This window comes from Protomyctophum parallelum, assembly GCF_964188405.1.
Source record: "Protomyctophum parallelum genome assembly, chromosome: 19".
NCBI classification, from domain to species: Eukaryota; Metazoa; Chordata; class Actinopteri; order Myctophiformes; family Myctophidae; genus Protomyctophum; species Protomyctophum parallelum.
In genome coordinates this window covers 18,095,921-18,122,923 of record NC_139717.1, presented here as the reverse complement: position 1 = coordinate 18,122,923, position 27,003 = coordinate 18,095,921, and the positions used below count along the sequence as shown (strand labels likewise).

At 42.8% G+C, this 27,003-nt stretch overlaps 1 protein-coding gene across 3 annotated transcripts in view; it reads right to left on the bottom strand.

Annotated features, from left to right (window-relative positions):
* Positions 1 to 1,585: 1,585 nt before the first annotated feature.
* Positions 1,586 to 27,003, bottom strand: part of tpd52l1 (tpd52 like 1) — a 41,227-nt gene continuing 15,809 nt past the window's right edge. Inside the window, exons 2-8 of one of the 3 annotated variants that reach the window (XM_083790699.1) lie at positions 21,609 to 21,721; positions 20,610 to 20,758; positions 10,734 to 10,835; positions 8,023 to 8,055; positions 6,296 to 6,310; positions 3,396 to 3,456; positions 1,586 to 2,340 (exon numbers count right to left, since the gene is read on the bottom strand). In XM_083790699.1, the coding sequence (XP_083646825.1) occupies positions 2,212 to 2,340; positions 3,396 to 3,456; positions 6,296 to 6,310; positions 8,023 to 8,055; positions 10,734 to 10,835; positions 20,610 to 20,758; positions 21,609 to 21,721 (602 nt within the window). In that variant the 3' untranslated portion in view covers positions 1,586 to 2,211. The remainder of the gene's footprint in view (positions 2,341 to 3,395; positions 3,457 to 6,295; positions 6,311 to 8,022; positions 8,056 to 10,733; positions 10,836 to 20,609; positions 20,759 to 21,608; positions 21,722 to 27,003) is intronic. The other 2 variants (XM_083790700.1, XM_083790701.1) reach the window with 2 other exon arrangements.

Below are 27,003 nucleotides of genomic sequence, written 5' to 3'. Positions count from 1 at the left end.
TCTGTCTTTGCAATGCATAATATCGCTCCAGGCAGATTAAGTCTGGCCCCTCTTAATTGTGGGAGGACTGGTGGTGATGAGCCAACCAGATTGGTCTGGAACCAGGTTATAACGAACCAGGGCCCAGTATGCAAATATGGGGCGGGACATTGCAGAAAAAAATCCAATACTGAGAGGGACGAGACTAATATCAACGCAGTGATAATAGTAATGCTACGCGGGTCTAGTCCAGTAGCACCATGGAAACACAAATCAAATGACTCAGTAGCTTCAACTAACACAAAACAAAAAATAATAAATACAGTATCACTAACCCTCCCTTTAAATACTCAAGTCATGACTGGATCGTCAATAATCATTGATTGTTGAATGATTCATGCAACATAAAGTTCAGTTTAAAAGAGTCTTTAATATCGATAGCTCAGCCATAAATACAGTCTATGTGTTGGAATATTATGAGAATAAGTAAAAAGAAAAGTGAAGAAAGAAAGACAGAATTTTAACTTCACAATTCCGTCTTTGGGGGTTTAATTTTGGTTTAAAACCATTTTTTTTACCATATCATGGTCATTAGAAGTAACAATTCTCCATAATGACACAAAATTAAAAAATACACGTAAATACAAATAATGTGAGATGTAACCAGGTGCCTCGTGCTAATTGGTGTTCACTGTTAACACGGAGGAACAACAATTTTTTTCAAATGAAAAGAAACAATACATTTGAACACAGATGCATGCATGCAATCTGAAAAACAAAACAAGGAAATATTTCAATGCTAAATCCGGAGGGCAATTATGTATATGTACACTATATAGGTTACATTACAGGTTTGTTATCCTACAAACATGAACCTGCTCTTATATTTTTTCAGCTAGACATAGAAAAAACGTTACAAATGAGTTGCATATAATTAAAATATACATAATGATATCCTGTGTGAATTCAGCCCCATTGTGTTGGACAGTAGATGGGTTCATAGGCCAGTCAATCTAAGGTTTGACCAAAATAAATTGCAATAGTAATCGTTAAAGATGTTTAACCAAATAACATATTCAAAATCACACCCGTGTAAAGTGAGGGGCGCTCTTGTCATCATACATCATCACATTCCGGCCAATCGCAATTTGCGTCTTCACTTTTCTGCGCTCACTTTTTATCCTCAATATGTACTTTGCTCAGCCAATCAAATCATCACTATGGGGTGAGATCAGCCAATCAAACCATCGCTATGATTCACACAAACACACAAAGCTGGGCATGCCCCTCAAACATTGTGAATACTTAGTGGATCATCATGGTACATTCAGGGGTTGAAAGTTGGGGTACCATTAACAACCTATATAAGGCAATTCAACAATTCAAAATGTCATTATGCTTGAAGTAGCATGTGACGTGTCAAACTAGGGTTTTTTCTTCTGAATCCATTGCAAGCATTCGACAAACACTCACTCCTTGGGACAAAAACGGACAAAATATGATAATATATAACCAGTAAGACGCCTGTGGGCGAGAAGCGCGTCCACGCATCCGCCTCATTGACGGCAGACTGCTGGACAAGCGCTGGCGCTTTGGAATGGGGGGGGTCAGATCAACATATCTGCCTGGGTGACAGCAGACTGCTGGGCGAGCAATGGCGCTTTGGAATGGGGGGTCAGATCTGCACAAATAACTTTGGAATGGAATGTCAGAACAGGTCAGCTCCATATATGGAGATCTAAGGGTTTGAGGTCAGATGTAGAGTTGCTGGCCAATATTGATGACATCAGGGATCTCCATATATGGAGTTAATATTGATGACATCAGGGATCTCCATATATGGAGTTAATATTGATGATCATCAACATCACGTGATGTCACATGCTCTGGAATCAGGGATGGAGCGTGATGTCACGTACTCTCTCACCTGGGGTGTAACAAACACAAACACACACACACACACACACACACACACACACACACACACACACACACACACACACACACACACACACACACACACACACACACACACACACACACACACACACACACACACACACCGACGGGAAATGCACAATTCCATAGTTAACTGCGACCTTCGGTCGCAATGGTATAGTGGATGGAGAGAGGATTTTGTTTTTGTCCAACCAAGCAACGGTGACCAATGGACATGAAGAGGGGCAGGGCCATGGGCGGGGCCTTGAATTCTCCAGCAGCATGCAGTGACTTCTAGCAGGGTCTCTCCGAGCTGTCCGTCAAGGTGCTGGTGGGCGTGTCCTGGGCACTGGCCTGTGCTGCAGAGGAGAGGACCTCCTCGAAACTGCCTCCGCCCCCTGTTCCTGTCCCGCCCACCTTTGTCTTGGACGAACCACACGCACGCGCACACACACACACACACACACACACACACACACACAATATTTTCACAAAAATATATCACTTTCAAACCCATTAATTTAACCCATTAAACCCAGCAACGCAACAGTGTCATTTTAGCGATATATTCCTGTATACAGTATAGAGCACCCAAGTCTGACGTCAATATCGGCGGAGGCTGCTGTTCCCAGGGTTTCTGTATTTTGTTTATTTGTATTAGAACCCCCATAGGATCCCCTCATATAAGAACAGTGTTTTATTTGTATTATAATCCCATAGGGCGATCTTAGATCGCCTCATATAAGAACTGTTTTATTTGTATTATAATCCCCATAGGGCGATCTTAGATCGCCTCATATAAGAACTGTGTTTTATTTGTATTATAATCCCAATAGGGCGATCTTAGATCACCTCATATTTAACTGTGTTTGAAAAATGAACAAATCATCCCGGCGGTTTCACTCATATGGATACGAAGAATCAACTGACTGAGAGAAAACGCTACTGCTGCCAAATTACTTACATTTTCCCTAGAAACAGTAACTAATTGTAAACAATACAGAGACAGTTTGTTTATTTTTGGACCACAATTCTTATATGAGATGATTTTAAGATGACCCAATGTTATTCTCCATAGAGAAAAAACATCTGCAAACCAGGGGATGAGCGAGTGACGTCAGGACTTCGGCACTCTACAGCAACATACGTTTTTCAGGAAACTCTCAGGATTTAGAACAGTTGTTCTAAAAAATAGCAGACTTACTAATAAAATGTACTGATCAAAAGTAATCATGAAAAATATACTATACAGTATATAGGCTAAACTGGTCAAACATTGGCAAATAATACAATAAAATAATACAAGAAAGATTTGGAGCAGATCTGCTATTTTCATCATATTTATCTGTCTCAGACACAAACTTCCCAAGTGTTTATCAAATATGTATTTTTGGGGGGGTCGGAGCCTAAAAACGTTGAGAACAACTGCTCTGCTATAGTGGGTGCCTCATTCTCACACAATGCATGACTGACTGTACCTTTATGTTGGTGACGGTGCTCTCCACCTTCTCCTCAAAAGACTTGAAGCTAGGAGAGTTTCTGGAAGGAAAGAAAGAAAGAAAGAAAGAAAGAAAGAAAGAAAGAAAGAAAGAAAGAAAGAAAGAAAGGAAGAAAGTTATACAAGAAAGAGAAGTAAGAGACAGTGGTAATAATGAAAAGTGGAAAAGGAGACAGAAAGATGAAAGAGATAAATTGAATGAATACGTTAATGGAATAATGGAAATAAGAGTTCAGTTAGCCTTGCCATCCTTGTCCATCCAGGACAAGTATGATTATTATCATTATAGGTCCAAAACCTTTATTTTTCAGGAAATGAAAAAACAAAACAAAATAACCCTGTGTTCCAATGGCTCCGACGTAGTTATTATTTAGTCTTTTTTAACTTTTCAGTGTTTCAATATTCATAAAACCCACACAGACACACTTAACCACTTTCAACCAGGCGTCCATATTGTGGACGTGACACACATGTTTTTCAACAAATGTTTCCAACAAAATGTATTCTAACATAGCAGATTCACAAGCTCATGTGATGCCTTGTGAGCTTGTAGATCTGAACATTTCAGCCTATATAATGAGATATGCCCAGAAGAGGGGACAGCCATGTGGTAATGTGATTAATGGCCACCAGAGGCCAGGCAGGCACCAAATAAACGATTGTACTATATTCTCATAATCAACCATGACACCACCAGTAGGGGCATGGACATAGAAAGGTAGACGCCTCGTGTGTATCTCTGGTGTATCTCGAGAGAAGGCAAGCTTTTGCGGAAGCATGAGCGGAAGTGTGCCAAGCTTCCGCGTGCATTACGGAAGGGGACGTTCGCTAGGCCAATCAGAGGCAATGTAAACATTTGTTTTCTCAATCTCATGCCAATAAAGCTCAGTTGGATTGCATTGATATAAGTCCCGGAAAGGACGCGCTGTGATTGGCCAGTAGTCACTTGAGTGGCAGCGACGGCAGCGTGCCTTCCGCACTTCCTCCATACACATGGCTCCAATGAACTGCAGCGGATATATATATATATATATATATATATATATATATATATATATATATGATCAGGGGTGTCATTTGAGGTATTTGGTGTTCACATTTAACCTTAAAATGTGTTATTTTTTGCATTGTCCTCAGTATCACCACAGTTTTGGCAGATTAATCAATCAGATTACATGGCAATCAATGCCTGTCCATCTGCATGTAACACATGTTAACACATTATATAATCATTTAGATAAGCGTTTTATAGTGCGTCTGCATCTCTTTTACAAATGGGAACTGGCCAGTGACACACAAACACACACAGACACATACACGAGTCCAATAAACAGACATTACCTCATGGTGGGCATGCTCATGCTGTGTCGGATATTATATCTGTTCCCATGAGAGCGTGTGTAGTGAGAGAGGAGTTAATGATTAGCACAGGTCACACACACACACACACACACACACACACACACACACACACACACACACACACACACACACACACACACACACACACACACACACACACACACACACACACACACACACACACACACATGGCCACATGGCAAACAACAGCATAGCAGCTATACTATGCATCATGGCTGCTTCTTCTCTAGTGAAACCTGATGCTGTCGCTACATGGCTTCGCTTGCCCAAAAGATTGCAGCTCTACAACCTCACAAAGCTTGTAGATCTGCTATCTTCAGGTTAGCCCTATTGGTTAAATGAGAGATTTGGCGTTGCTCAAAAACATTCATCTAAGTGGGGAGAGAGCGCAACCTATCAAGTGAACAGATCATATGGTTTCCAGCAAAGACAATTATGTTCCTCATTTTGCTGGGGACCCCTTGGAACCCCCTCAAGGACCCCCCCGGGACCTCTGGACCCCACTTTGAGAACCTCTCCGTTTTGCGGAGAGGTTACGCTGTATATGTATGACCATTGACCAATGTACAATGATCAAAGCAGGGCGAGTAAAAAAAAAACACGATGTAAGGTTTTAAGTAGTTAAATAGTTTAGCCGCCGTACAGAGCATTTATTCATTCACAAATCAGCTGACTGCAGCATTCCATTCCAGCCAGTCAGCGGAGTCACATGATCAGAGGGAGAGAGAGAGAGAGAGAGAGAGAGAGAGAGAGAGAGAGAGAGAGAGAGAGAGAGGGCTCCATTGATCTAACGTTCCTGCATTTAGGAATTTGGACAGACTTGAAAGAATTTGGGTTTTTTTGGGGAGGGGGGGGATGAATTAAAGAGAAAGCCAAGCATTCCGACGCGCATTCAAACTAATAAGTAAATAACTTTAATTAACTATACCATGTTTTTTTTCTAGAATGTAGAACGATGTCCTGCGTGGCTTCAAGTCTGCCAACTTTTAAACCTCTCAAGAGCTTCCATTGTGAATCTACATGAGTTTGTATACGCTTCAACCCCCCAGATGGCCCAGGCGTTATTTTTAGTTTGGGGGTGTATAACTTTATATTATCAATTATTTATTGATAAATATTTTTCATACAAGGATCCATTTCATGTACATGGGAGACCTTAGAGATGAGCAAACACAATGTTGTGTTTGTTTCTACCTCCGGTATGGGGTCTCTCGGAAACCTTTTAGCTGTTCGTCAGGAATACTTCTGATGTTGCAGAATGTGAATCCAGATGTACCTTATTTCTTGGGTTTTAGGACTGCAGCCGATATTCTCATGTGTGTTGTGTGCACATATACAAAGTGTGACATGCAATTCACTGTGATGTGACTTAGTTACTGTATTTAACAAGCATTTATCGTGAGAGCCCCTAGAACCCTGCCAAGGACCCCTAGGGGTCCCTGGACCCCACAAGGAGAACCACTGAACAGGAAGAGGAATGTGAATGGTGTTTCTTACCCTATGGAGTTGGACCTTGGAAAGCAGAAGGGAAGGTAGAAAACATGAAACATTTAAAGAAGCAGGCATACTTTACAGTATAGAATAGATCGTATAGGCCTAGACAGCAAAGTGAAAGCAACATGCACTGCAAGTGATATTTTGTGGTAAAAACAAAAAGGTTTATCGTAAAAAAAAAGTGAATGCTCTATATTCTGATAATAATAATAACCGTTGCTACGAATGTTTGTTCAAAAATAGGGGTCTCCCTGTCTCTCCAGCTCTTTAGTAAAAAAACATCACATGTGAAGTGACTTATCATCGTACATCATCATGACGTAAAGTTCACACAATTAAGTAAAATTGTCCATTCATTGTCAATGGGAATTTAAATGTTTGTTTCACACACAACCAAAAGCTGGACAAGGGAAATACAAAAAAATAATCACACTCACACAATCACACAAATAATAAATATATGACGTCTTACGTTGGCTTTACTGCCCTGGCTGGCACCATCTAACATAATTAACCCTAAACATGAAGTCCATAGACTTGGCCTGGAATGGGGAATAGACTTAACTGGCGTAATTTAACAACAAATCTTCAGGTGGGTCACCACCAATGTGTCAAACCAAATGCACCTGCCCATCTGTTTCCCTTTGTACAGTGTTAGATTGAAATTAACCCTGAGGATTTGACTGTGTACCAGGCCAACAGACAGCATGGTGTATGGATTAGTAGTTATAGAAAGTGTTAAAGAATAGACTGAATGACGTCGTGGTGGTGTCTGATATGTCACTTTCATCGGCTGAATGAACTCGAAAACAGACAATTGGATCTGTAATCCGTGAACAGAACCAAATACCACTTCAGAGATGTCATCAACCCAGAGTTTCATGAGTGATTTCACGAACACAGAGTTAAAAATCAAATGATTCTGTTCCTGAACGAGACATTGTAATATGGTTGAACTTGACAATGACTAATCCACACAGAATGTTAAAGATGGAGTGCTGTGATCCCCCCCCCCCCCCCGCCCCTAAAATATATCATCAGGTATTATGATTATACTAGGAGGAAGATTTCTTTCAAAAAAGTGTACAGAAAGTGTTAAAATGATGTTTTTATGTGGCCACACCCACCAGTTCATTAAATATGCCTGGTGTTCACCTTAGCGCCACCCAACCGAACTTAAGCCTCGCCCACAACTGTTGTTGTATGATAATGGGGAGGGGTTAGGGGAGGGGTTAGGGTTATGATGACACTAAAAGGGTGTTATTTCGATTGGGCCTTTTGGCTCAAAGGCTTTCAGCTTTCAGGAAGAAACGTATACATGGAAGACATATTTGAATATTATAACCACACCCTGGGGACTATTAGAGTAATGTTAGCCTCGATACCCAGGCTTTCATTTAGAGTAATGTTAACTCCATAGACACATACAAAACAGAAAAAGTACAACAATCACAGCACTCCATCTTTAAAAATCTAAGAAGGTTTTATGCAGGATGAGTTTTTTATATGAATTTCAGAGCCTTATCTCAAATATCTCTCTACACACTGCAAACAAAACCAACATGTCAACAGGATGATACAGTAATGTTTACACATATCAACTGCTACTTCAAATGACATGCAAACTATAATAAAGTGACACTTCAGCACCAGAAACAAACTTTTTTCCATGCATTGGTGCACACACCGCACGCACGCACACACGTATGTGCATGGACACAGTACAGTACCTTCGGGGGAAGAGTAACTCTAGACCAACCATGCTGGAATAAATGAAAGATAAAGTGTTCTTTCCTTTCAACAACCCATATTTCAGAACATACCAAACAAACCATTCCAGAAAGTCTCACAAATCTCCCCCATGTCTCATTCAGTCTATGGTCTAGCATGGCACGGGTGCCAACATTGGCACAGGGGAGGGTGATCATTGGCACACTGGCATACATGTGAGAGAGAGAGGGCTTTTTTTTCTTTTAAAATTAAGTATAAAAATGCTAGTTCATTCATTCTGGTGAGGTTATTACTCGCTAGTCTAATGATCTTTACATCCTGATGTGAAAGAAAATACATCTAAAAAAAGAAAACAATAAAGGTTGTTATGTATAGCCTATTATGGACAATAAGTTGGAAATGTTATATTTTGATGTGGTGTCATACAGTTAGAGCATAATGCCTTTCATGCGGAAGGTTGTGGGTTGGAACCCTGCCTGGGGTCGACATTCAGCGAGGACACGCGGTCGCAACGCCAAATGAAATGGGTTCAGATCTGAGGCAAGTCTCCTGAGGAGACTTAACCCATTTAGGCCTGACAGTTTTCTGAAATACCTCATGTTTCTATATCAGTGGTGCTCAATATTTCATGTCAAGGACCCCAAAAATGATATGTAATTGGCCACCGACCCCCATCTGAAAATATGTTGTTCCAGGGCACCCCTCAGAAGCAAAGAGTTGAGTTAAAAACGTTCGCTCTGAAAGAATATATATTCAAAGATTTGCGCCACACTTTCACGATTTTTCAAAAATAGCAGACTGTGCTACGAGCTTGTAGATCTACTATTTTTCAATAGCTATAACATAATCCTAAAAACACCAAAAGGGGTTCCCGCCCAGAATGGGTTGATATGGTAGGAAATTAAATCAGCTGTCATGAAAATATGGCACCACCATCCATACAGACTCATGTTTCTAATAACAATAACCTTTCAATGCTGGGAATAAACATGGTTGATCTATTTATGTTGCTTCCACAATGATAACCTGGGACGAGGGCATACACATCCTTTTAATTAAGGTAATTGCAATTCAATTATTTCCCAATTTGTACATAATAGGGAAGAGACGAAACAACGGTACTTGTTCACATACTTGTCCTCAAACATTTTCATGTGAAGGACCTCCAAGTTCATTATGTGTTCGGTCTAAAAATATTTTGTGCCAAGGAAGGAATTGTCTACATCTTTCTCTTATTTTTTCAAAAATAGCCAAAGTGTAAAACAGAGTGTGTTCCTTCCTCATTTTTGCTATAGGGAACCTCTGGAACCCACTCAAGGACCCCTGGGGGCCCTGCGGACTCCACTTTGAGAACCACTGACATACATGCGAAGTCCATACAGTAGATGATGTCTGTCTGCTATCCTAGATACTGTATAGCATCCTCTTGTTTTCTTAGCACTCTAAGCATTCAGCCGCTTAAGCTTGATTTATACGGGTATAGTGGTTCCAAAACCTTTTAGCTTGTGACCCAAACAAGAAATTAGACCTGAAAATAGCAGATCTATACAAGCTCACAATGCGTCACATTGCGACTTGTTGTGAGCTTGTAGATCGGCTGTTTTCACTTCATCTTAAACATTTGTTTTCCAATTAGAATTTCTTCGATTTTTCTTTTATCTTCATAGATAATAACAATTGAATTCACTTTGTATTTTGCGCTTGATAAGAGCATCTGTAGCTCTCTCTCTCTCTCTCTCTCTCTCTCTCTCTCTCTCTCTCTCTCTCATGTGATTATCCTCCTGCATTTTGCACATTCCTGAAGAGCTTGGAATGAAAGCAGTTTTATTTCGCAACACAGCGAGCGTATATTGAGTGATTGATTGAAAATTGCATTCACAGTATGTAGAATGGGTACAGTTCAAACAAAAGCACAAGTCAATACAAAAACTGCTATGAGGATAAGATCATAAAAAAGTCTTGTTTACATAAGGGTCCTCCATTTTCAATTCATCAGAACATTTAAAGATGTACAAAGACACACACAAGGAAATCATCATACAGTTTAAGAAAGTACAAAAAAGGGGAATAAAGTCTACAGTACGAAGAAATTGGTGGGGAGGGTGGGGGGGAGGCGTTAACCTTTTTTTTTTTTACAGGGGCCAGTTTCAAATTGCAGCCGCCCGTAAGTGGCCTTTGAGAGCGGTTTTGAAGGAGTCTAGGGATATGGAGGAGGAAAGAATTTACAAATTCCGGTTCCCACATCCATTCAGTCCCCGAGTTCCTCTCTTGCTGATAGTATAAATAAAATAGAGTACATCACAAAACAGTAGAGTATTTTGGAGTATTCTGTTTGGGGACTGTCCTTTTCTATGACACACAAAAAGCCTAGTTTACGACAAGGCTTTTTCCTGCCAAATCTATCTTTGACCTCACACATGATTTCATAAATGTGGAAATAAAGTGACCCGGCTGAATCGTCGTGAAAGGGCTAAAACTCCCCGGCCTCAAGGATGCGCAGATCAAAAATAACAATTCTACTACATTTTCTAATTGTGTAGAATTCTTGTAAATTATGTAATGTGGATGTTTAACAAAAATGTTACTCTTGAGAGCGTGACATTAAACGGGTCCATTTGGTTTAATTTCACGCTTTGGTTTAATTTTGCGCTGTTGAGAGTTAAAGATGCGTGTGTGTGTGTGTGTGTGTGTGTGTCGCGTGACGTCGTACCTCATGTCTCCGAACTTCCTGGTGATGGCGCAGCCGAGCGTGCTGAACACCTCCGTCGTTTTCTGTCCCGCTGTGGACAACGTCTCTGACGTCTTCTTATAGCTGTCGCACGCACACACACACACACACACACACACACACACACACACACACACACACACACACACACACACACACACACACACACACACACACACACACACACACACACACACGTATTACTAAACTGTATGGTGAGGATATCAACATGTTAGTACAGCAATTTCATGAATGCAATTCTTTAAAATGTATCGTTAACTCCCCCCCCCCCCCCCCCCCCCCCCCGTATAGAAGCTCACAACGTAAGTGATAGCTTTTGGTTAAGACTAAATGTTTTTTTGTTAAAAGGTTAAATCACTATATTTTGATAGTAATCATTGCTATAGAGTGTTTGTTCAGTAACGGAAGTCTCCCTGTCTCTCCAGCTCTTTAACAAACCGAAAATACATGTTCAGCTAGGTGACAAAATGTCAGCCAATAAGGAGAGAGTATAGCCATTCATCAGCTTCATTTGTAGTTAGCTGCTTTAGCAGACATTTTGAGGGTCCAATGGAGTTAAGAGGTTTTGTCCAAAGCGTTTTTTTTTGGTTCAATATTTTCTAAACAACACACAGACGAAAAGGGTGATCAATAGCACTGAATTAGGCCAAAAAATTTAACTAAAACCTCAAAAATGGAGTTAGGAGGTTTCCTCCCGACAGCAACGATATACTGTATAGTAGGCCTAGTTGTTTTCCAAAATATGTTGTGTACCGTACACAACCTGAACAACACAACCTGACCATTGAACCTTTGAATAAAACATGAAAACCCAGCTGCAGGCTATTGCTGTAATTGCATTAATTAATGCTATGCAAGTAAACACAATTAGCGCCGTAACCTAATTATACCCAGTAACCCAGTAAATGACAAATTACCGTGCATGTGAACACCACTTGCTGCTCGATTTATACTTCCATCGTACTAGGATACTTTACTTTATTTGTTTATTTTGACAATGTATACATCAATGGACATAAATGCAATGTAAAAATGCAAATTTTCATCCACACAACACATACAAATGACACAGGCAGGCATTGAAGCACATTACACTATGAGACAGAGCATAAAAACATGCATACAAGAAACCTAGTAGGTACGAGGTATAAAGTGAAAGTGCGATCTACAGTGTATGGTTTAGCAGTGTTTTTATAGGACAACATTGTAACTATACGGTAACTTGTGCATAAAGTGCAGTATTGCTTTCAAGTAATACAGGATACGCTGTCCAGGTGCAGTACTAGACTATTAGACTACACATGGTCACAGGTTTGATTGTCGAGTAACCTTATTGTTTTATTTTAGATTGAATTTATTAAAGGATGGAAATTAAGTACAGCCTCTAATGGTCACAGGTTGATCATTCCACAGATTAAACAGCCCTATGAACTGAGATGATGGCGATGTTGATGATGGCGGCTCGAAGTATTATAGCATGTATAGCGCACACCGCGCCGCGGATGCGACACGTTGTGAGCTAATATAGAGAGCATACTTTCAACACATTCGTACGATGGAGCATGAATTGAGCACCGATGTCTGATGTAATTAACGCATCCTCCCTGGGTCACCCCCCTTCCCCCCCACACACACACACTCTGAATTCCCATAGATGTGTTTAATACGTCATATGCGAACCGTGTTCCAAAATTAAACACATGAGCACGGCGGTTTGATATAGATAACGAAACATCAATGAGAAAATGATGATGTTACAGCTGCCGAATTATAAAAAACACAAAACAAAATCCCCATAAACAGACCGTGTCAAATATGAGCGACTGACCATCGTAAACCATACAGAGCCACCTCTCCGACAATATCGCCGGGACAGTTTGTTTGTTTTTGGACCGCAATTCCTATAAGAGTCGATTCTAAGATGACCCGATTATTATTTTCCATCGAGAAATTACTTCTGTGACCCCAGAAAATGAGCGAGTGACGTAAGGACTTCGGTACTCAGCATAACTTTAAAATTAGCAGTCACTCGGAACAGACTAACGACAGTCCAGCTAAAGTACCTTGCAGAGTCGAACGTAATCGACGCAAGAACACATAAGCAACGGAAGGTGAGAGAAATGTCTCCCCTTGCGTCTTACGTCAGTTACGTGATCCGTCTCGATCCGTCCGGTTGGGATTGGATCCCGAGCCAATGCAACCAAATTGCTTGCTTAAAACCCATTTTGGGCGGGAACCCATTTTGGTGTTAGCATTATGCTATGCTTTAGCTATTGAAAAATACCAGATCTACAAGCTCATAGCGCACCACTCGGTGGCGCGCTATGAGCTTGTAGATCTGGTATTTTTGAAAAATCGAAGAACGACTGACATAGACTTTTCAGAAAACTGTCAGGATGTAGAAGACATTTTTAGAATCTGATCTCAGGTCAGAATAGGTTAACTGTCGAGAGGCTTCAGTATGCAAATCAGTGGCCAGCATATCAACTCAAGCTGCTCCAAAGCTTTATCTGAATGACTGATAAACAAGCATGACTCAGTCATGAATACCAGCTGCAGCGAGCTCTCCTTTATGAACAACACAGCTTCACGCTGCAGAGTTCAGACTATGGGTTTCATGGGTAAGTCTCCCATTGGCTTAGAGGCAGCCTAGAGGCAGCCACTAGAGGCAGGGGCGGCCTTAAGGATCGGGAGGCCCCGTTCATGACGTCATAATTGTAATAATTAATATATATATTTTTTTTGTGTATTATCGGACTTCAAAGCATGAACAGCATACACAGCCAAGTAGAAAATACACAAAAGCAGCTTGCTTGATTAAACATTTTTTTACTTTAAGGTATAACTGGAAGGCAGCATAGGCTATACAATAAAGTAATCGCAACTGTCAGCGCTGCTAGTGCAGTGAGTGCACACCAGGGGGGCAGTCAGACAGATATTTTGTGAAGCCACTAAGGAAATCGTAGTTCATATAATGGCCTGTTGTGGCGCTGTCATTGGACCCAGAAAAACCCATAGCCCTATAGAAGTCCATGTATTTGGGCCCAACTTCACCTAGACTGTATTACCTTAATAAACATGGTCAAGAATACTTTCTGCTTCCAGTCACTAGTTTAAAGTCTCATTTCTAATGTCATAATATTCTTTTTGGAAAATTATGGTCCCATTAATTAAAAAAATGACCATAAAGTCGCGTATGTTCTGAGGGGCGTGGCTACCGTTACAGTCTATGATCGGGATTCCCCTCCCACTCGAGTCAAAATAAAAACCAACGGAGAAGAAGGGGGGAAGTCCCGCCTCGTTGTCTGGGCCAGCCAATGGCCAGCTGGGCCAAAACGGAGCCAGCCAATGGTGGCCAAAGATGGCGACTTACAGTGCAGGAATAACAGGCTTCATTTTACGTCCATGTTAGACCCGGGGAACGCTTTGTCCATATTTTTTACAGTCTATGATGCACACACTGGGAAGTGGGAACAATTACAACCAAACAACACACTATACTACTACTACTATTTCTTTTTTTGGGGGGAGGCCCCTGGGGACTCGAGGCCCATTTCAATTGAAATGATTGAAACATATATAAGGCCGCCACTGACTAGAGGTACGTGTAAATGTTGTCAAGCTGCTGGCAAAGAAAAGCCCAGTGTCTTTTCCTAGGAGCCCAAATCACACCGGTAGGGACCGTTTTAAGGTCAACCACACCAATGCAACTCATTGCGACTCAATGAGTTGCATTAAGGTGTGGTTGACCTTAAAAACCGCTCCGTCCCGTCTCAACCCTTTGGTGTGGTTTGGGTGTAAGGACGCCAAACGTTTAAGCAATGGTGTCCTCCATGTTTAATCTCACTGAGATCTCTGTCTCTTTGGGTCCGTGTCACATCGGCGTTACAAACGATGACAGGGATGTGTGTGTGTGTGTGTGTGTGTGTGTGTATTACTATACTTGTGAGGACCAAATGTCCCAAGAAGCATAGTAGAGAATATGTTAATATTGTGAGGAAATATTATCCTGAAAGAAATGTTTTTTTATTCTTAGGATCAGACATTTAGAGGTTAGATTTAGGGGTTGGAGACTGAGTTAAACACAAATTTAATTGAGATAAGCCGATCTATAAGCATCTGTAAGCTCACAACGCGTGGTGCTGCAACGCACTGTGAGATTGTAGATCTGCAATTTTTTCGTCGTGAAAAATGGCATTCATGAAATCGAAAAAAAATCCTCTGAAGTATAGTAATACAAACCTCTCTCTCTCTCTCTGTGTGTGTGTGTGCGTGCCGTGTGTGTGCGTGCGTGCGTGTCCGACTGTCCGTGTGCGTGCGTGTGTGCGCGCGTGTGCATGTGTGTGTGTTTACTGTAATATGAGCTGGTATGTAAAGTGAAACTGGATAACGTGCACGGCCTCTAGGGACTATGGCCTTCCGTCTCTCCTCTCTGTCACCACGCCGTCTTTCTCTGAGAAACACATCAGAGCCGAGCTGCTCATTAACCACCGATGTCCCCCAGAGGGTCTGTAAAATGCTCCGTTATAATGAATCACACTATGTATAGCCTCGTCTAAGTACTCACAGCGCTTTACAATGGTCCATTCATTCATACATTGGGAGGTGAAGCCGGCGAACAGTCGACGCCAGCTTCCTCACTTCCCCACATTCACACACCAATGGTGGCGAGCTATACCGTGCGAGGCAATGTGGGGTTCAGCGTCTTGCCCGCAAGGACACTTTAACATGTGTGACAGGAGGAGCCGGGATTCGAACCGCGGTATACATTGGACGACCTGCTGCCGTCACTCCTGAGCCACAGTCGCCCACACACACACCACACACACACACACACACACACACACACAAACACACATGTGAGCGTGTGCACTGCACTTTCTGCACCAACGGCGTGTTTACTACTGTAAACTTTACAGTAGTCACCGCTCTGTACCGTATACTCACATTTGCATAGCAGCGTCCTTGTTTGTATAGGCGGTCAGGGACTGCAGTGTGTGTCATTATTAAAACCGGTTTTAACTGGGACGAGTCTCAGATGTTGGTGTTGCACTTGTTTGGAAACCGTTTCAAAGCAATTATAGTAGCCGTGACTCTTTTTGATACAGAGACAGTCATGGCGGAAAGACTAACTGTTCTGGAGGAGATTCTGTAAAAAGAATGTAATCCAAAAGTGTTGAGTTAATAGCACAAAGTTAATTGCAAAAGTGTTGAGTTAATAGCACAGGCAGACTCTTCACATACTAGAGCATGTCTGAAATAAATGTCAGAGCTGAAATCGACATGTAAATATGACATAAATGTTTAAACACGTAGCTAGGTGTAATGTTAGAGACCACAGAAGTGAACCTTTCACGCCCGTTTTCTCAACTCGCCGTTTCTCTGCAAGACATCACTCTATAACTGTATAAGCCATATCTTCAAAACCGGTGGGTCAAACTGAACAACCAATATGTCAATATGAAGCTATGATTCCCTGACATGACATGACAAAACGAAAATTACAAAAATAAATCGGTAACTTTAGCCTCAGTCAGAACCGGTCACATTATATAGTTCACCATGCAGCAACAGCATCACATTCCAGATACCAATGTACAGCAAAGACACTACTGTGTAGGGCAGGCCTATCTATAGCCTACTTTGTTATAGGAAATGCTCTACAAAACAACACAAGTAACAGAGGTCCCACTGCTCCCGAGAACGTCAAATGTACAAATAGCTGCTCTTACGATCATGACTATTGGTGGTGGTGGCGGCAATACTAATAATTTGAGTCTGGATTTATCAAATCCTGTGTTGAGGATCACACAAGAATAGAATGCACTTTATAAAACAAAATAAGCAAACCCAAACCAGACAATTAATTAAAAGGTTTGATTATTACACGCACGCGCACACACACAGCCTCTCCCTCTCTCTTTCACACACACACACACACACACACACACACACACACACACACACACACACATGCATGTGCAAAACAAACGCGTCACGGACGCAATCACACACGCACACGCAGCAGTGACACGCACCGGCAGAAATGAAATAAACACGCAAGCACACTCAAGCACACACAAGCACGTGCGCGCGCCTTGGGACCGACACAAATCAAAACAAACACGCGTACGCACACACAGTCACGTTGACTAGCGCTAACTTTCCCCCACAATGAGAGCTCGAGACTCTTCCAATTTGATTAAACCAGCGATCATGTTTCTTAACTTAAAACTAAATGAAATCCACAATATCTTTCTTGGTTCAAGCCGTGTCTGGCTGTCTGACCCCAAAAAACAAGGATTTCAAACACGTATACAATTGTGTTGTCTTTCCTTTTCCTATTTGAATAAATATCTTAAATTAAGGACAACTTTAGTTTTTTTCAACAAAGGTTCATGTTTTAGAATGTTGATAGAGAAAGTAAAATATGACTGTTTTTCACAGAGGGGCGGGGGCATTCAAGCAAAATTGTATAGCAATTTATTTTTATTATTTTCTATAGTCCTACTAGACCCCAAAAAATTACATCTGGCCACAACAGATCACAGGATCTACTGAATATGAAGGAGGCCTACTGGGGGGAAGCCACACTGTGTCATATAGGCTCAATATGTCAGTTTGACACATTCAGTAGATCCCGTGATCTTTTGCGGCCATATGTAATTTCTTGGGGTCTAGTAGGACTATAGTAAATAGTAAAATTTAAAAAGAAAATCGGTATAAAATGTTGTAGCCTCATGCTCGAATGCCCCCGCCCCCCTGTGAAAAACAGCTAAAATCCCTAAAACAAAAGCAAGCAGCACATGAAAAGAAATTAACACTCATATTTTACTTTCTCTAATCACAACCTAAAACATAAACCTTGGTTGAAAAAAACTAAAGTTCATTTTTCTCCCCTCCACAGACATACATGGGAGAATAGTTTTCTCCCACGTCCGTTCAGAAAACAGATTATAAAGTAGCCTAAATCATAACAAAATATTTCAAATGTATCCACCCACCATTGTTAATATTTCACAAAAACAAGCCCATGTAGCACAAACAAGCAGGTGCTGTCATTGGTCAAAAGCCAGTGATCTCACGGGCCTGAGGGCGGAGCAGGCCCTTCTATAGGCTCTGGGGTGGACAAATATTAGCCCAAATGGTGAGTAAATCAACGGAGGCGTGTCATATCAGCTGTCAATCACTCAACTCAATGAAAGCCAATGGAATCAGCCCATTTTGACATATTTGGTGTTTTTCTTGTAACTATTTGATGCCGTTGCTGCTGTAGATTCTACCAGCATATAAAAGTATCTCTTCTAAAACATTTGAATTTCTCATCTTTACCCTATAAGATAGGGAGGGCTAAGCCCCACCTGCCCATTGATACCAGACATCCCTGCCACGTTATGGCGATTACCTCCGTTAGTCATGATGCTTTATCCCACATGGGTAAATTCTGAAAAATAGCAGATCTACAAGCTCATAGCGCGCGCTACGAGCTTGTAGGTCTGCTATTTTTGAGTGGTGCAACCACTCCAAGGAACAGCAATGTCCGTGTTCACCTATGTGTTGGTTCACCTATGTGTTGGTTCACCTATGTATGCGTTCATGTATGTATGTGTTCATGAGCACCAGTATGAGTACCAGTAGGGGCGCTGTTGTGCCATGCAGAAACAGAGAGAGAGAGACAGTGCTGCACTGTTGCCTGCTAATGAGAGAGAGAGAGAGAGAGAGAGAGAGAGAGAGAGGGGGGGAGAGGGGAGTTGCACCACTCGGTTCACACAGGTGTGATTTCTGAAAAATCGTTCAGTTTTCACTATACATGCTCCCCTTAGGCCCCATCGTCAGAAAACATGGCATATTCTTCTACCTCTTCGCCCCAACTGTACCTCCCACTCAAACACAGCTATAGCAACCACTCACTCAAAACCCTCCTAGACGGCCTCTCTCCGAAAAAATAAATAAACTGTGGATGTCAATCAACTTCCTCATGCTCAACGACAATGAAAAAAGAAGAAATTATCCGGCCCACCCACACAAAACAAACAACCTTGCTCGGACCACCATTTACATACAAACCATACATAAAAGACCTGGGGGGGTTCATGCTAGACTCAAACCTCAAATGTGACAGGCAGATACATGCCGTAGTAGTAGTCTCGCGTAGCCAGACAACTATTCCACAATCTCCGAGCTATATAGAGTCTGGAACTACACATCCTGAAATCAGAGCATGAAAATACTTCAGTCACATAACTCACGAATAGATTTAACCAATATTTATTATAGAATAAGAATACATATTATGTACACACATAAGTGTAAATTTTATCTTGGCGTTCGGCTCTGCTACATGTTTCCCCCTGCTCAGCACAATCAAACACCATCATAAAACAATACAATAAAACCCCCATGGAGAACATATAAAATAACAGAGCCCACCGGTGGTGCTGGGGTGGCGGTGGGAGCAAACATCACATAACAACCAGGAACCATTATAAGCAGAAGGAAGGCAGGAAGAGCGTGCCGTCTAGTGAGCTTAAGTAGCCCGCCCAATTGGTCAGCTGACTGCCACATCAGCGGTCTGTGGGTCTTGCACACACACTGAATACACCCACATAAAGCAGCATATTAACCCCTTGAGTATATGTATGTGCCCTTGAGCACGGCATGGAACCCCTCGAGTATGTCTGACTGAACTAACTACCTAACTGCCTCATCTCTCTCCAGACTACAAAATTCTAAAATTCTAAAATTATTTGACCGGCACCCGAAGACGGGACCACATCACTTCCGTCTTGGTATGCCTTCATTGGCTGCCAGTCAAACATAGAATCAATGTTAAAGTTCTAATGTCTGTTGTGTGCTCACACACATCTTTCTATGGGTTCACAAAGAGGTGCTATAGATCTGTGGTTGCTATGACAACACATTCAAACCTATCTGCCACTGCCTGCGGTGGCCGATGAATAAGTCACCATCAATCATCACTGGATCAGGGAGAGTGTGTGTGTGTGTGTGTGTGTGTGTGTGTGTGTGTGTGTGTGTGTGTGTGTGCGTGTGCGTGTGCGTGTGCATGTGCGTGCGTGTGCGTGTGCGTGTGCGTGTGCGTGTGTGTGTGCGTGTGCGTGTGTGTGTGTGTGTGTGCTCGCACGCTGCTGTAAAGGCCATTTCTGTTGACAGCAAATGCAAGAACCTGCACAGACATGATTCTTTGTTGTTCTTTCACTTTGTCACTTTGTCACTTTGGCATGCAGCACAGAGGCAGTGTTTTTACAGCTAATTTGGATTTAGTTTTAGTCATAGTCATAGTCTTTTCTATACATTTTCATTTAGTTTGAGACTTTGAGCTTAGTTTCAATTTAGTTTGAGTCAGTGCGCGACGCGCTGTGTAGATCTGCTTTTTTCAGCAAGCAACAAAGCATAAATGGCTTGTCTTTTAGTCATCTTTTCTCCACTAGTCCCCCCTTAACCTTTTAGTCAAGTTTTTATTTATTGACAAAATTGTCAATAAATAGTCATATAGTCATCGTATAGCTTATAGTTCTCATTAACCCATTCTGACCTGAGATCAGATTCAAAAAATGTCTTCTACATCCTGACAGTTTTCTGAAAAAGCTATGTTTCTATGTCAGTCGTTCTTCGATTTTTCAAAAATAGCAGACCTACAAGCTTGTAGATCTAAAGCATAACATAATGCCAACACCAAAAGGGGTCCCCGCCCAAAATGGGTTAAATGTTTATCCAGTTTTCCTCAGTGAAAAGAGAGGTAGTAAGTCGAAGAAACATTTTTCGTCACAGCGTTTTTCGACAAAATCAACACTTTTTCGGTTCCCATGCAAAGCTTACGCGGTGGAGCTCTGCATGTCGGACCAGCTCCTGGTGAAGGTGCTCCTGAACTCGCTCAGAGCCGTGATGCCCAGCTTCTGTTTGAGCTCCATGTGCTGCTTCTCCTTGGAGGTCAACACCTGTCTGAGGGTGGAGATCTCCTCCTCCAGCTGGTAGAGAGACACAGAGCGAGGGGGAGGGAGAGAGAGCATGGATTAAAGCACTAGTACACATTTCTTTCCACACAGTGTCAATTATCTAATGTAATCAGAGGTCTATAGGGCATTGTAACGGTGACAGACTCCATCTCCCAGGGGTCTATAGGGCATTTTAACGGTGACAGACTCCATCTCCCAGAGGTCTATATGGCATTTTAACGGTGACAGACTCCATCTCCCAGGGGTCTATAGGGCATTGTAACAGGGAAGGACTCCATCTCCCAGGGGTCTATAGAGCATTGTAACGGTGACAGACTCCATCTCCCAGGGGTCCATAGGGCATTGTAACGGTGACAGACTCCATCTCCCAGGGGTCTATAGGGCATTGTAACGGGGACAGACTCCATCTCCCAGGGGTCTATAGTGCATTGTAACGGTGACAGACTCCATCTCCCAGGGGTCTATAGGGCATTGTAACGGTGACAGACTCCATCTCCCAGGGGTCTATAGGGCATTGTAACGGGGACAGACTCCATCTCCCAGGGGTCTATAGGGCATTGTAACGGGGACAGACTCCATCTCCCAGGGGTCTATAGGGCATTGTAACGGTGACAGACTCCATCTCCCAGGGGTCCATAGGGCATTGTAACGGTGACAGACTCCATCTCCCAGGGGTCTATAGGGCATTGTAACGGGGACAGACTCCCGCGTTATCGGCGAATACCCCCCCTGTTTGTTACGACAAACAGGGGGGGGAGGTCCTTGAAATTCTAGGAATAAATCAAAATTCCATTCATTGTTAAAGTGCAGCTACGAGTTAATAAAACTGTACATTAAATGTGTGTGTGTGTGTGTGCCTGACCCTGGTCAGTTCCTGGTAGATCTCCTCTCTCTCCTCCTCGGTCAGCATGGTGGTGACCACATCGGACGTCATGTCCTCATCGACCTCCCTCAACGGCTGGGAGTCCAGAAAACCTTCCCCACACACACACACACACACACACACACACACACACACACACACACACACACACACACACACACACACACACACACACACACACACACACACACACACACACACACACACACACACACACACACACACACACACACACACACACACACACACACACACACACACACGATTTGAATTAGAATTTGTGCCTTTCTTTTCTTTGTTTTGTGTTTGAAAATATCTGGAGAAATTAGGGGTTCAGAGTTTTGCTCAAGGACACTTCGACACCAACTCTGGGGGAGCCCGGGTTCGAACTGGGAACCACCCGGCCACTCTAACCCTGAGCCACCGCCACGCCCTGTGTGTGTGTGTGGTGGTGGTGGGGTCCATTTATGCTAATCTGTGCTGGTTAGACTGCAGGGTCTGTAATCCGGATTAAGAGATTATGTATAGCTTAACTACACCGACAATACGAGATGACACGCACGCACGCACGCACGCACGCACCCACCCACCCCCACCCCCACACCCACCCCCACACCCACACCCACACACACACACACACACACACACACACACACACACACACACACACACACACACACACACACACACACACACACACACACACACTTTACTTGTGGCATTGGTAATTCGACCCCTAAAGTTATAAAGGCATGACTCCAACGCCCACTGCTTAACCCCCTCCACCTCTGAAGGCCTAATCCTAATATCCTCAAATGAACGTTTCCCTAATTAATCCAATTCAATTCAATCTTTATTTCAGACTCATGGCCCTCAAAAGTAGTAATACAAGTCTGTGTGAGTACCCAGGCGCACAGACACGCACGCATGCACGCACGCACGCACGCACGCACGCCTGCTGTTTCAGAGGGCAGAATTAATTTGAATGGTTTTGAAGGATTTAGTGAATAAATACATCCATATAAAACATTTAGCCACTGGGCTGGTTGGGTTCTCAGGAAAACCTTCTGTTGCCGATCGTCAGGCGGAATGTCCCAAACCATTCCTTTTCTTTTAAAGAATATATATTAATATATAATATTTATTATTATCCCATCTGTGTCACATTAGCTTTTAACCATTATTTCAACCGCCGACCCATTGATCATTGGACGACCTGCTCTACCTCCTGAGCCCCAGTACAGCCGCCGAAGACTGATATCTCGCTTGAAAGTCAGAGACAAGCAGGCGCTTCAACAGTGAACAATGAACAGTGAACAAAAACATTGTAACTGACATGACCAAATCTGGAAGCTATACTCAACAATAGGCATGCGGTCAGAAACTGAAACCAGATTTTCAAACATCATTCAACATCAAATCGAAGGACACTCTCATCACTGACAAGCTTGATGTGGCCAACTACTTAAACTACTTCTTTACCAACATAGCAACAACTCTGGTTAACAACCTGCCCTCCCACTCCGGGCATTTTGTTGTAGAGCAAACTGCCTAGGTGTATGCAAAGATGATCTTAAACTGGTAATGGTAAAAAATGATGAGGTAGGTATTTAAAAAAATGTAGTGCCCTGCAACCCCACAAGGCCACTGGCCAAGACAATATTTCCTCCAAATTTCTCAGAGACTCAGCCTTCTCCACATAGCTCCAATCGTCACCCACATAATAAACCTCTCCATCAAACAGGGACGCACGAGATCACACTCACACACGCACGCATGCACGCACACACACACACACACACACACACATGCCCGCACACACTTGCACTTATAAGTACACTAGTACAGTAGTTAAGTAAATGTACTTAGCTAATTTCCACCACTGTCGATAAGAAAGGCGACTCCCATGTATACATACCTGGCCTGGGGCGTGCTCCCTCTTCTAAACCGCAGCATGAAAGAGTTAAAGTGATGTTAGTATAGCAAGCACACACACACACACACACACACACACACACACACACACACACACACACACACACACACACACACACACACACACACACACACACACACACACACACACACACACACACACACCACGCCACGTCACGCATGCACACACACACACTAACTTTGAGAGTGTTGCTCGAGTCAGAGACACAAGAGCGATATCGGACGGACGGACATGAGTGAAAATCTGGGATATCGTCTCTGTCGGGTGGAAACCTCATATGTCCAAAAGTGCTACTTTTCAGGATTCAAATTCGGAAGCATCAAAAGTCGCACGTCTACAAGCTCAAAGCCCGTCGCTTGCAGACCCGCGAGTTTGGACGCTTTTGTGTGACGCTGTAGTATGATCAAGTATAGGGCTTTTTTAAGATATGTTTCTTGACAATGTGCAGTACACATTATCACATCGAAGTAGGGTGTTCTTTTTTTACAATAATAATACGAAAATTGAAAAACACAAATGGCGATACGAGGTTTCTGCCTGAGACAGCAGCGCTATACTGTAACAATTCAGAATAGATATAATAATAATAATACACAGCAGAGGTGACTCCAGTGCACACAGCTATACAGTCAGTCTACACAGCAGTTGTTTCAATCCCACCAGAACAGAACAGAACAGAACAGAACAGAACAGAACAGAACAGAACAGAACAGAACAGAACAGAACAGAACAGAACAGAACAGAACAGAACAGAACAGAACAGAACAGAACTGAACTGAACTGAACTGAACTGAACTGAACTGAACTGAACTGAACTGAACTGAACTGAACAGAACAGAACAGAACTGAACTGAACTGAACTGAACTGAACTGAACTGAACTGAACTGAACTGAACTGAACTGAACTGAACTGAACAGAACAGAACTGAACTGAACTGAACTGAACTGAACTGAACTGAACTGAACAGAACACTCTACAGCAGGAAGATCTTTTGCACAAGACTACAGTGTGTCACACAGGAAAGGAACAAGCTTGCGGATCTGTTTCTCGGGTCAACACAGGTCTAATGTTCATATGCGGCTGGCTATAAATAAAGTACACGTACAATTCTTTGTCTCGTTTTAACCCGGGCATTAAGGCCTGAGGCCCGATTCAACAAAATTGTTGGGGGGGGGGAATATATATGTCTCTTGGTTCTCAAAGATTTTCACGTCAAGGACCACATAGTGAAATTCTCCTTTAAGCCTCTTATAAACCATATTAAATCCACAAGCTCACAATGTGTCACATCATGACGCATTGTGAACTTACAGATCTACAAGCTCACAATGTGTCACATCATGACGCATTGTGAACTTACAGATCTACAAGCTCACAATGTGTCACATCATGACTCATTGTGAACTTACAGATCTACAAGCTCACAATGTGTCACATCATGACGCATTGTGAACATACAGATCTGCTATTTTTTGTTGTTTAAAGACAAGTTATATCTCTGCTGTTTTCCAGGAAATGAAGAAAACCTTTATTTAAAACAAAGCAATACTGCCTCATCAAAGTTGGTATTGTGACTTTATATTGTCAATCACTTGCATGAGAGGGAGAGAGGTGGTGGAGTTAGCTGCTTTAGCAGACTGTTTGAGTTTGGCCGCAGCGCTTTTTATAACTTTTCGTTGGTTGAATACCAACACACAGACGTAAAGGGTGGCGTAACGGGTGTTCAATAGCATTGATTCATGAAAAAAAAGGGGGAAAAAAAAGAATCAAAAACCTCACAAAAGGGAGTTAGGTGGTTTCCTCCCAACAGCAACGGGTACTAACTGAGGTTGAAAGTGTTGAAGCAGCCGCGAGGAAATCAGACCTGTGCTGGAATTGGATCGAATCCAGATCATTGCATTCATTCCTCTGTACCTCTAGCATGAGGGTTGAATGGAAGCAAAACGCTATAGACGCTATAATCACCCTGCAGAACACTAGAATACACATGCAAGACAGAGCAAGGTGAAAGCATGCCAAACTACTCACACCACAACACCAAACCAGCCTTAACCAAACTGAACCAGACTGTAGTATGCTGCTTAAAGCTCGGAGCCTGGGTGACTGGGCCTGTGTGCCTCACCATGCTATCACGGGATGATTCAATGAGGTACTCTAGGGACACAAGCAGCTGTGCGCTCTTTGTTAGCCACCCCTCCTTGAGAACCGTCGCTCAAACTCATGCAGCGACCCACCGCACAATCTAGTGGACCATTGTCCTTCTAATCAGTCCTTCGTTGACCGCGCCTGATGGAGGGGAAAAGGAACTGTTTGGACTTTGGAATAACGTGTTCCCTCCACGCGCTATACGTCCTGGCAGGCGAAGAGAAGCGGCTTGGTCTCCTCATGCATTGAAGGAAGCATGAGGTCAGTCCGTTGCTGAGTGTAACTCCCAGGATTACATAGACAATTGACACCGGGTGAAAAATAATGGGTTACAAAAATCGTGGGATAAAAACGTGAATAAATAAAATACTAGGCCCTTTTTACGCCCCAAATCTCTTCGCCAAAAACTGTAAATACTACAAGCTTGTGTACTGTAGATCGGCTATTTCCTGGCGGATGTTTGTACAGAAATGTTATTCTGTACAAATTATTATTATTCTATGACACGCCCAGAATAGGGATGCTAGGATTCAAGTGGCCGAAGCTACTGCATTCCTTATTGACAGCAGCAGCAACTGGAGAGGGGAATGTATTTCTCAGGGTATGAGTGACATTTTGAGAGGCAACATTAACAACAGCCTGAACAGAAACTTTTTGTAGTCCCCTTTAGTTTCTATTGTTGCAAGCAAGGCTCCCAGCCCATGGATATCTCCCTCTCCATCCAGCTGCCCTCTCCCCACCAGAATACGGCCAATAGTGATCACCGTGGTCGATTCAAAACCGTCCTAAAGTGGAACCAGTGGTGTGAATATCTCCGTGACGTGCCCATGATGTGGATCTGGCTCAGAGCTAAGGCGGCGCCCTCCTCCACCCGCCCGGTCTGGCAGTGAGTTGAAGTGTTATTTACCACCAACATTAGGACAAATCAAATGGTGAAAGTAGGGAGGTCCTCAAGGCACGTCCCACTGGGAGGAGACCCCGGGGCAGACCAAGGCACAGTTGGAGGAAACACATCGACTCACTGGCCTTGGAACGTCTCGGGATCCCCCAGGACGAATTCACTAATGTTGCTCTGGAGAGGGAAGTCTGGAGCACTCTGGTGCCCCCGCGACCCGACTACGGATAAGCGGTTGAAGATGGATGGATGAATGAATGGCGAAAGTAAGGGGGGGGTAAGGGGGGGGGTGAGCTATCACGATGATATTATACGCCACTGAGTGGAACATAAACTCTATGCTATACTCTATGGGCTCTATCTAGTCTACTGTCCC